Source organism: Cannabis sativa, chromosome 6 (genome assembly GCF_029168945.1).
Source record: "Cannabis sativa cultivar Pink pepper isolate KNU-18-1 chromosome 6, ASM2916894v1, whole genome shotgun sequence".
Lineage (NCBI taxonomy): Eukaryota > Viridiplantae > Streptophyta > Magnoliopsida > Rosales > Cannabaceae > Cannabis > Cannabis sativa.
In genome coordinates this window covers 9640322-9652036 of record NC_083606.1, presented here as the reverse complement: position 1 = coordinate 9652036, position 11715 = coordinate 9640322, and the positions used below count along the sequence as shown (strand labels likewise).

General features: G+C 32.6%; 1 protein-coding gene across 1 annotated transcript; it reads left to right on the top strand.

Moving 5' to 3' along the window:
* The first annotated feature begins 5532 nt into the window (after positions 1-5532).
* Positions 5533-8906, top strand: LOC115724956 (two-component response regulator ORR24). Its single transcript, XM_030654339.2, has 5 exons — positions 5533-6223; positions 6392-6544; positions 6726-7130; positions 7218-7294; positions 7543-8906. Exons 1-5 carry the CDS (start codon positions 6085-6087, stop codon positions 8623-8625), a joined length of 1857 nt encoding a protein of 618 aa, XP_030510199.1. The 5' UTR covers positions 5533-6084; the 3' UTR covers positions 8626-8906.
* The last annotated feature ends 2809 nt before the right edge of the window (positions 8907-11715 follow it).

The following is an 11715-nucleotide window of genomic DNA, read 5'->3' as shown; positions in this document are numbered from 1 at the left end:
AACAACAACCAGGATAGAATATAGAGGTTTTAGCAAAAATATGAGACACTATATTAGCTGATCATTTAACAAAATTAACAGGAATATTGTGCAAATCAACAATTAAACTTTTACAATCATTAATCACTTGGCCAAAAATAGAGATCATTTGAATAGAATTCCGTAAAGCTTGTATAGTCGTCAAGCAATCAGATTCAAGGAAGATATGTTGCCAATGATAATCTTTAATCCAACTGAGCGCCTCACATATCCCCATTGCCTCAACCAAAGCTGGTGAAACTGACCCATGAATGAGCTTTGTGCATCCTTCCAACAAGAAACCTTTGTCGTCCCTAGCTACGAAACCGAAACCATAACAACTGGAATCCTCAAATAAAGCCGCATCCACATTGACCTTGATGCTACCAACTTGAGGTGAACTCCATTACTCCACACCATCACCAACCTAGAAACTAGGCCATGATGACTCAAGGTCCGAGTTTTGAGCAATTCTCCATTGATTAAGGTGCCATTTAGCAGAAGTGGCAATACTAGCAATTCTCATAGTTTTTTGCTGCCAGACACGCTCATTCCTAGCATTCCAAATAGCTGTCAGTAAACACTTTTTAACCATATCAAGCACATGAAAACAAGATACACAAGAAATAGAGGGGCATGTCACTAGAGCATGTACAATAGACTCCTCCCCAATTGGGCAGAGTTTTTACGTATGGCATCCTCTTCATTTTGCATGGCGAAATTCATGAAATAGTTAACTCCATCTTCATACTCTTTTAACAATCTATTCTTTTTCATCTAATCTCTATACATATTAATCTATAATTACCTAAAATAATTTAATGCTATTACAAGTTAAAAATTATATCAAAGCAATTTTTAAGCAAGTTAAATTATTTTAGTACTTATAAATATTCAATGTTATTAAAAATTAGGTAGAATTTTCTCTGTTTCTATAATATTTTCTAATTTCATAAGTACCTATATCAACAAATAACAAACACAATAAACAACACACAATAAACATAATTAAAAATTAGACAGAGTTTCCTTTGTTTCTATAATATTTTCTAATTTTACAAGTACTTATATCAACAAATAAAAAACACGATAAACAACACACAATAAATATAATTAAAAATTGGGCAGGGTTTCCCCTGTTTCTATAATATTTTCCACTTTCATAAGTACCTATTATATCTACAAATAACAAATATCACACAATAAGTTTTTTCCTTATATCTCCGCAGCACACAAATTTATTAGATCCTACTTCACTACAACACACAAGTTTCAACCTTCCATTATCATCGCAACACACACTTAATATCAAAACCTACTTCACTATGAATGAATATTTAAGATATTCAAACTTTTCTTAGATGAACAATATTATGTTGTTAAGTAAAGAAATGAGTGATTGTACACACTTCTTTTAATGAACTACCAAACTTCACTTCACATCAATTTGTAAAATGAATCCTTGCTAATTAAATTTACAACCTACAATATTAAAGTTTTACTATATTATCTAATATGTTCAAAAAAATAATAATACCACATACATATTGTAAAATTAAAATTTTAGTAACACAATATATATCATAAACTATTTATACAAAACTTTTTTTATAATCGTAATCACTAATATATATACATATCTCAAACTAAACTTTTTAATTTTATTTTACACAAAATAATAAAGTTAGTATATATTACAACTTAAAATTTAATCAACACAATTGTCTTTTCTTTTAAGAAAAACAAAATTATATTTACATTTTCTACACATTCAACATTTAAAAAGTTTCTAAATTATATCATATTTAATTAGCTAATAAACTAGTAATATACAAACTTTTAAATTTTATATTACACAAATAATTATTACACAATTATACAAAAAAAAAAAAATTAACTAATTTATATATAGGTATATATTGCAACACTTAAAAATGAATAAACATTACCCTAGAATAACTAATTACAAAATCTTAAAAAACATTTATAAAAAAAACTTACAAGGCCATTAATACTATACACTAGTTTTACTTGACTATTCCACTAGTCTCACATTTCAATATACATAAATACATATTCCTATATTCTACTATACCAACAAACACATATGCTATTTCCATTACCAATTTATACACAAAACTTTTCACTAAACAAATTATTCACAACAACATAAATATCAATCATCCATCATATAAACCAACTCTATAAAATTATATATACTCATATTTACTATTTAAACTATCATGATGAGTACAATATATACTTAGAACACTTAAAAAAAATCATATACATAACCATTACCAATTTTAAAGAAAATATAAACTTTTAAAATCAACATTAAAATAAAGCAGCTATTTTGACATATTTAATAGTTATTTTCAGCCAAAAAAAAAAAAAAAGAAAGAAAAAACCAAACTCACCCAAATAAATCTCTAAGCAATTCACACCCAAATAGCCTTTGTGTTTTGTTGTATGAAACTTTACCCAAACAATTTCAAAGATAAAATATCCAAATAAAGGTTATAATTTCATTGTTTTACTAACATTTTTTATTAAAGAAAGAAAAAACAATATTTTTGGCCAAAAAAAATACCATTTACGGCCAAAAAAAAAAAATAAAGAACAAAAAAAATCAAAAATTACCAAAATGAAGCTCCAATCAATTCTCAAGTTCCTTTTATGTTGTATGAAGCTTACCCAAACATATTTCAATCTAAAACATTCAAATACAAGCTAACATTTTATTATTTTACTAACTTTTTAGACTAAAATAAATTAACAACTATTAAGATAAGAATATAAAAAAAATAAATCAATAGTTTATATTTAAGCTCACTTTTTTTTTTTTTTTTGAAGTGGTTGTGATGAAATAGAAGAAGAGAACATTAGTTTTTGCTTGAATTTTTATATTAGAAAAAAATGACTGCCATTTTCGAATTGGGGAAGAAAATAGGGTTGGTTAGAAAATGTAATGGAAAGAAGATGAAAGGGAGAGGTTAAAGGGCGGGCTGGGCTGTTTTTGACCAATCTCGGTAGGCCAATATAGGCCTACCATTATTGGTAACCACGACAGAAATGGGTTGAACCAATAACGACGAGCTTCTATTGGTTCGTCGAGATTGGTCAAATTTTAAGTTTTACAGATTTTTTTTTTTTAAAAAAATCAGACTTATCTTGACATGCGCACGCGAGCCCGTCGAGATTGCTCAAATTTTAAGTTTTAAAAAATATCAATATCAGCAGGCGTTATTGCTATGCTCAGAATTTTTTTTTAAAAAAATATTAGGCCTATCTCAACATGCACACGCGAGCCTGCTGGGATAGGACTGCCGAGATTAAGTTGATAATTACCTGTTTTTCATATATATTCACCAAAAATAGCAACAAAACAAATTTAATTAAAATATACCCTATTTTATAATTGAACTACCTAATATACCCTCAACTTTATTAATGGAATTGCAGAGTCTGTCTCCTCCATAGAAACTGAACTCACGCAAGCTCCACCACGAGTCTACCATTACTGGCGTTTCTCCAATTACTCTACCACCGATTACAACCGCAATCGCTACTGTCCTTAATATTTGAATATGTATGTAACCTTTTCTTTCTATTTTCTTGCTTTCTGAATTTGTTTTAGTTTGTCTCTTTAAATCTTATTTTTTCTCATTCAATCCTCTATTTTATTATGGTTTGTATTCTCTATGTATATGTGTATAAGTTTATGTACGTTTTGTGATCATTGTTCGAAAAAGGAAGGAGGTGGCAGAGGTTATGGTGTTATTTAGAGATGCAATTGAATTTTATTTCTTTTTACTAACCTAAGGCTATAACGGGAACAAAATCTAAAAAAGTAGGTATAAATTAAAAAAAATTAAAAGAGAGGTAAAAATTAAAATGGATACAATAAAGTGGTTATAGAATGTAATTTTCCCCTTCTTTTTTTGTAGTTGCAATATTACAAACTGGACACTCTTTTTTTGATCCTCCTCATTAATCTATGTGAATAATTAAATAAAATGTACAACTAAAATTTTAGAACAAAAAGACATAATACTATGCTCAAACAAAAAAAAAGAGGATTATAACTCTGTTTTTCAACCTTCGTCATAGACATATGTTCGGTTTAGGTTTTACCAAAACATAAATAAAAGTACTTTTAGCTTATAGAATCAGAAAAAATAAGAAAAAAACTTCTCTAATTTTGAAAACTATTTTTTTTTTATATAAAGAAATTAGTTTTAGAAAGCTATAAATATATTTAAAAGCAATAACTATCTTCTTATCTTCACAATAATAACTATTTAACATGCCCAAAATTACATATAAGAATTTAATAATAATAAAAAAATTGCATAGGAGAAAGTGAAGGTTTAATCCCACCCAGTAGTAATTTTCTTTTGGACAAAACTTTGTAGTAGACTTTTTGTTAAGGGTGTTTATGGATTGGTTTAGTCTAAATTTTCATATATTCTTTGAACCAAACTAATATAATGAATTTTTGACTATTAGAAATAAAATCAGACCAATAAATTTCTCAAACCAAACTATTAAAAATAGTTTAATTTGGTTTGAAACCACGATTTAAGTGAAATTTATAATTATTCATATTTTTAAGTAATTATACTATTTTTACAAAATTTTTAATTTTATTTTTCAAAATATATATATAACAGGATAAGTAGCAGATCTATAGCATATAAATAAAAATAAAAAAATATTCTCAAAAGTCAAATATAACATTCATGCAGATTTTTGAAACACAAAAAGTTTAAAATTATACATACATTATATATATAGTCATATATAAAAAATATATAAATTAATTATTATTATAGACGGTCCGATCCGGTCCGATCCGGTTTAACCATTAACTATTTATTACAAACCGCAACTGAACTATTATGCAGTAAACTGTCGGAATTAACCGAATCACCAAAAATAATTTCTAACCGGTCTACAACCGTTTGGATTGTCGCGGTCGGTCCGAATTTCCGAATTCGATGAACAGGCCTACTTTTTGGGTAAATAAGCCCGTAGTCCGTACCTTATCCCAAATGGACAAAAATACTCCTAATATGTATTAATTACACAAGGACAAATTTTTCATTCCAAATATGACCCTATTATTATTGTGTCCAAAAATCACGTACCTACCAAAAATAAAGAATTGAAGTTTAGAGAGAAAAAACATTGTATTAATATGATTAGCATTTAAAGCCTTAAAAATAATTAAAGGGATCTTGTGTAGATTTGACACAAGTATATTATAACAGAATGTTCGCTGAATTACCGCAATTCCCAAAAAAACGGCCGAAAAAATTTGGTCAAATTTATCAATATCACCGTTGATTGTCAATCTTAATGCTTTGACTTTGAGCAAGTGTTAGTAAAGGTTGCTCTCCACTGAGAATGTGTGGACTTGACCATAGAGTATTATCTCTCAATGAAGGCCTATGGTAGTGGAGACTAAAAAATTGGATAAAAACTTGAGGAGGACATGAACAAATGGTTTTATAAAGACAAAGGCTTTTGTATTTTGGGAAGAAAAAGCTAAAGACAAAAAATGCAGTAGAGAGAGAAAACATCATAGTTTATTACTGATTTTATATATATAAAAAGAGAGAGAGAGAGGTGAAGAGGCTTTACTAAAATAAATACTTAAAAAAGCATTTCTGTTTTATTGGGTTGAAACCCTTCAGTCTGTTCTGGCCATCGCCATCATTGTCCATTTCTTCAGCTTTTACTTACTACCACTTTCTTGCTTCTTTTTCATGCTTTTGTTGTTCTCTTGTTAATGTTTATCTGGCTTATGGGTTTTTGAGAAAAGACGCAGACAACCAAGTTTCAGACTTCAAAATTGAAACTTTTTTTTATTGGGTCCTCTTGGTAATGGTTATTTGGCTTCTGGGTTCCTGAGAAAAGGCTCAGTCAACCAAGTTTCATTGTTAAAAATTGAAACTTTCTTATTAAATTTGTTTTTGGAATTTTGGGTTTTGTTATTTCTGCTGTTTTCTCATCCAAGTCTCTGAACTTAGCCGTTTGTTGAGAAAATAAAAAAAAAAAATGACTGTGGAGGACCAAAGGGGTGAAGACGGTGGCTCCTTTGACCGGTTTCCGGTGGGTATGCGAGTTCTCGCCGTTGACGACAACCCAACTTGCCTCAGAATATTGGAGTCCCTACTTCGTAAATGCCAGTATCAGGGTCTGTCATTGTTATTGTTAATTCTCCTTTAATTAAAAACCATATTGTGATTATGAATCCTTTCATTACAAATCCTCTTTTGGTTTTTACATTTTACTTTACTTTTTGGGTTTAACAGTTTTTTCAAGTTTTGGTTTCATTTTTGTGTTGGGTTTATGGTTTTTGTAGTTACTACCACTAATCAAGCAATCAAGGCACTAAAAATGTTGAGGAAAAACAGAAATAGGTTTGACCTTGTCATCAGTGATGTGAATATGCCGGACATGGATGGATTTAAGCTACTTGAGCTTGTGGGGCTTGAAATGGACCTACCTGTCATTAGTAAGCATAAACCCTTTTCTTACATATGTTTTATTTTTTTTGATGAAAAATGATTACACAAGCAAATGTAACCTCACAATTCACAGTTCATTTTTTACTTTTTGCACTGATGTTGAGTTGATCATTAGAAAGTGATTGTGTTACTTTTATCTGACATTTTTTTACTTTGATGCTGTTTCAGTGTTATCAGAATATAGTGATACCAAGCTTGTGATGAAGGGAATCACTCATGGTGCTGTTGACTATTTGTTGAAACCGGTTAGGATGGAAGAGGTTAAGAATATCTGGCAGCATGTTATCCGCCGAAAGAAGTTGGATCCTTGTGACCAAGGCAAGCATTCTGATCAAGGAAAGACTTGCCAGGAGTCTGGAGAAGGTGGGAAAGGAGTGACATCAATAGGATTGAATCAAAATGCTACAACTAATAGGAAGCGGAAGGATCAAGATGAAGACGAGGAAGATGAGGGTGAGTACGATGAGCATGAGAGTGAAGATCCGTCGTCCACACAGAAGAAGCCGCGTGTAGTTTGGTCTCCCGAGCTACATAAGAAGTTTTGTGCTGCTGTACATAAATTAGGCCCTGAAAGTGAGTTTTTCTCTACCACAAACTTAAGTAGGGAAATTCTTATTCATTTGTTTACTTATTTAACATTCTATTATTTCATTACTGCAGAGGCTGTTCCTAAGAAAATTCTTGACATGATGAATGAGGAAGGACTTACAAGGGAAAATGTTGCAAGTCATCTACAGGTATGTTCCTGTACTGATTATCTGGCTCTTGTTACTTTCAATAGAATGCATAACATTGTTGGCAATATTTCTTGTGAACCATATTAATTTGTTACTGGAAAATCTATAACTTTATCCTATCTATTTCTTAATATATTGTAAAGATAGCTGTTGTCTGAATTAGAAGTATTGGCCAAGTAGTATAGTATTATTTAGCTGGTTGGACTGAATGGAATCTTTCAATCTAACCATCACTGCTCATGTTGCAGAAATATAGGCTTTACCTGAAAAGACTCCCTGGTGCAAACCAACAAGCTAGGTTGGTTGCTGCTCTGAGAGCTAAAGGTTGCTCTTATGTATGCATGGACACACTAGACGGCTTTGGAGATATGCACACCATGAATGGGTCTGGAAGGCTGGCAAGCTCAGCTCTATCATCATCTTACACACATGGTGGGATGCTTGGTAGATTGAACTCCCCATCTGGTTTGACTATTGGAGGAATTTCTTCAAATGGACTCATCCAACCTGGTAATCCTCAAAGCTTGAGCAGTTCTTTCAGTACTCTTGGCAAGTTTCAACCATCTATTTCAGTAAACCAAAGTGCAAGTTTATTCCAAGGGATACCAACTTTGGAGCACAACAAGTTGCAGCAAACGAAGTCCACTGCTCATATTGGAGAGTTCAACCCTTTGAATAGCTCATCCGGTTTTGCAGTTCCTGCTAGCTTTCCAGACATGCGAGTGACTCCTAGTAGCTCGAGTACTGTGCGTAGCTCTTCAAGTAACCCCCTGATGGGAGACCAATCTTCAGTCAGAGTGACTCCATTGCTTCCTGAATCTTTTGACGGCGAAAGCAGAGGTTCCTCTGACTTTTTAGATCATAATCATTATAATGAAAGCTGGGAAGTTGCAGTTCAGTCATCAAATTTTTCGTCAATTACTTTATTAAGGGAGTGTTCGAGTCATGGACAGATACATTCTAATAACTTGGGCATACCATCTACCACTGCACAAATCAGTAACAGCCCACATGAGTTTTCTTCTAGTAATGCATTTCTGGAACCTTTAGCAGGTCCTAGAGATGGACATGGCCATGGTAACTTCATTGGAAATGCTGTTCAGAGTGCAGATTACACGGAAAAGCATAGGTGGGATAATCACAACCTTAATCAGGATTTTGGTACTCTAAATTCCATAGTTGACCAATTAAATGGGTGCACTTCATCTGCCTTTGAGAGCAATGAGATTGAGAATTCAGCTATGGTTGCCAAAACAGAAACTAATGAAGATTTCATTGAAAACATCGAGTCATTGGATGATATAATGAGTGCCATGATGAAAAGGGGATGATTATAAACTTTTAGATTTTGTTAGTGATCTACTTGTACATATTTTGAGGAGATAAGGACGCAGTCCAAACTTTCCCGGTTAGCCTAATATGACCAATAGTTTATGTTTTGTCATCTCAGCTTTTATTTTTGTCTTTGCCTCTCTCATGTGAAAAAAATTCCATTTTTCGGTTAGCTATTATTAAATTTGTAAAACAGCAAACATGCATATCTCTCTTAATTTTCTCATGTTTTCTTTTTCATTTTATGGTTGGAATGGATAACACTTTTAGATGTGTAATATATTTTTTGTTTAATCTTCTTTAACATGAATTTAGAGTTTGTTTCTTAAATTTTATAAAGTTTCTCTCAAACGTGTCTATATCTTCTTTAGTATTGTTATTTTAAATAATTGACTTCAAAATGTAGTTTATCAAAGTTTGTAAATATTTTACATTTTGGTATAGCACACTAAGTTTACTTAATAACATTTAATCCCCCACACATTTTGTACAGGAATGTGGTTAATCAAACACCCTCCAAGAACATAACAAACGTGAACACAGATCAAAGAAAACAATGAAAACATAAACCAAAAAATATTGACCACAAGAACATAAAAACAAAGTAAATGAACATAATGAGTTACAAGGTTCGATCACAAGCTGGATCTATTCCTTGAGAGGAACTGCCTTGAGGCTTTGCCTTTATTGCTTGAAGATGAAGCTCAGATGGGGTACAAACATGGACAAGAATAGAACTAAATGGAGTCATGCTCCTACTGAAAATAGGTTCAGTTGAGAGCCATGAGTTATAAATTCTCATGCTGTTTACAACAACAAACACTCTCAGCTCACACCAAATGAATAGCAAAGTGGTCTTTATATATAGACCAATACAGAGTGTACAAGAACCGACCAACTTAACTGAATTTAACTGACAAACTCAACTAACAAAACTGTCCAAAACCACTTGCACCAGTGAATCCACAAATTCCACCTGGTTTATAAACTTGTGCAAGTTAAGACTCTGAGCAAAACAAGATATGCAAAACCGTTCCATTAATAAGGTTTTTCTTCATGAATGAAGGATTAGCAATCTTCAATGTTCAATAGCTTTAGGCATAGACTGAACTTCACACTAGTAACACACTTAGCGAACATGTCAACTAGATTTTCATGTGTATTGATCTTCTTTATTTTGACTTTCTTGCTGGCAACAATATCTCTAATGAAGTGTAGCTTAATGTCAATATGCTTGGACCTTTCATAATACATAGGGTTCTTCATAAGATGGATTGCACTTTGGTAATCACAATGTATGAATAGATTTTTAGATTGAATCCCTATTTCTGATGTCAGGCCTTTTAACCAGATGGCTTCTTTAACAACTTCTGTTGCAACCATGTACTCTGCTTCTGTGGAGGACAAGGCTACAAATTTTTTGTAAACTTTCCAACTAACACAGCCTCCAAATACAGTAAACACAAAACCAGATAGAGATCTTCTAGTCCAAATTCCCAACATAGTCTAAATCAACAAAACCAGTAACATTATCATCATAATTGCTATCTTTTCCAAATACTAGGCCAGTCATGAGTGGACCTTTGATGTATCTAAGGATCCATTTCAATCCCTTCCAGTGTTCTTCACCAGGAACACTGATGAATCTGCTGACAACACTCATGTTGTGTGCCAGATCAGGTCTAGTACATACCATGACATACATGAGGCTGCCAACTCCATTTGCATAGGGTATACTTTCCATGAGCTTCCTCTCAGAATCTGTCTTTGGTGACTGATTCTGAGATAGTTTGAAATGCTAAGCAAGGGGAGTGGTAACAGGTTTGGCATCTTTATGCCAAGTTTGTCAAGTGCCTTCTTGAGGTAATTTTCTTGTGATAGGTTGATAGTGTGAGGTTTGTTTCTCTTTATGCCTAAGATTTTATTGGCTGGCCCCAAGTCTTTCATTTTAAATTCAACACTCAGTTGAGACTTGAGATTGTCAATTTGGTTCCTTTCTTTCCCAACTACTATTAGGATGTCATCAATATACAATAGTAGATAAATGCCATTTTGAAAGTAGACACATGTATTATAATTGCTCTTGGTGAAAATAATTTTCATCATAAAATCATCAAATTTAAGGTTCCATTGTCTAGGAGCCTATTTTAATCCATAAAGTGATTTGTTTAGAAGGCATACCTGACCCGGTTTTTCATCTTCATAGCCTTCAGGCATCTCCGTGTAGATTTTCTCCTCCAAATTTCCATGAAGGAATGCAGTTCTGACATCCATTTGATCCACCTCAAGATCAAATTTTCCTGCCATGGATATGATAACTCTGATGGTTGTTTATTTGACTACTGGAGAGAATATATCATTGTAATCAATGCCTTCTTGTTTAGTAAATCCCTTGGCAACAAGTCTTGCTTTGTACCTTAGACCCTCACTCCCTGGCAATCCTTCTTTTTGTTTGAATAGCCATTTGAACTTGATTACTTTCTAGTTTTCTGGTTTGTTAACCACTTTCCAAGTCTTGTTCTTTTTAAGTGATAGTTTCTCTTCCTTAATAGCCTGCAGCCAAGCTGCACTATTCTTCCCAGTAATTGCATCTGTGTGACTAAATGGCTCAGCACTATCTATGCCTTCAACAACACTAAGAGCATAGGTAGTGAATTCAACATAGCCATATTTATTAGGAGCTTTTGTGGCTCTTCTTTCTCTATCTCTAGCTAGTTGGTAATTTCTGAGGCTAGTTTGAGTGTCACTTACAGTGCTATCTTCAGCAAGGACTTCATTAATCTTTATTAGTCTAGATGAGGTTGTGTCCACCTCAATTTGGTCCTTGTTGCCGTTGTTTTATGATGCAGTAATCATAACATCCCTTTCATACAAATTTCTTTCTCATTGAAAACCACATCCCTACTAATGATGCATTTCTTGTGCCCTAATTCTAAGAACCATAGCTTGTAGCCTTTCACACTATCAGGGTAGCTTAGGAACATGCATTTTAGGGCTCTGGGTTGAAGTTTATCCTGCCTCTAGTGAGCATTGGCAGTGTAACCAAATACCGTTAGGTGATCTAGCTTAGGTACATGAATTGTCCAAAC

Excerpts from the sequence above, each read along its gene's own strand:
- LOC115724956 (XM_030654339.2), top strand. The coding sequence starts at position 6,085 with ATGACTGTGGAGGACCAAAGGGGTGAAGACGGTGGCTCCTTTGACCGG. Across the intron at positions 6,224-6,391 it reads TCGTAAATGCCAGTATCAGG|TTACTACCACTAATCAAGCA; the intron begins GTCTGTCATTGT and ends TGGTTTTTGTAG. Across the intron at positions 7,131-7,217 it reads ACATAAATTAGGCCCTGAAA|AGGCTGTTCCTAAGAAAATT; the intron begins GTGAGTTTTTCT and ends TCATTACTGCAG.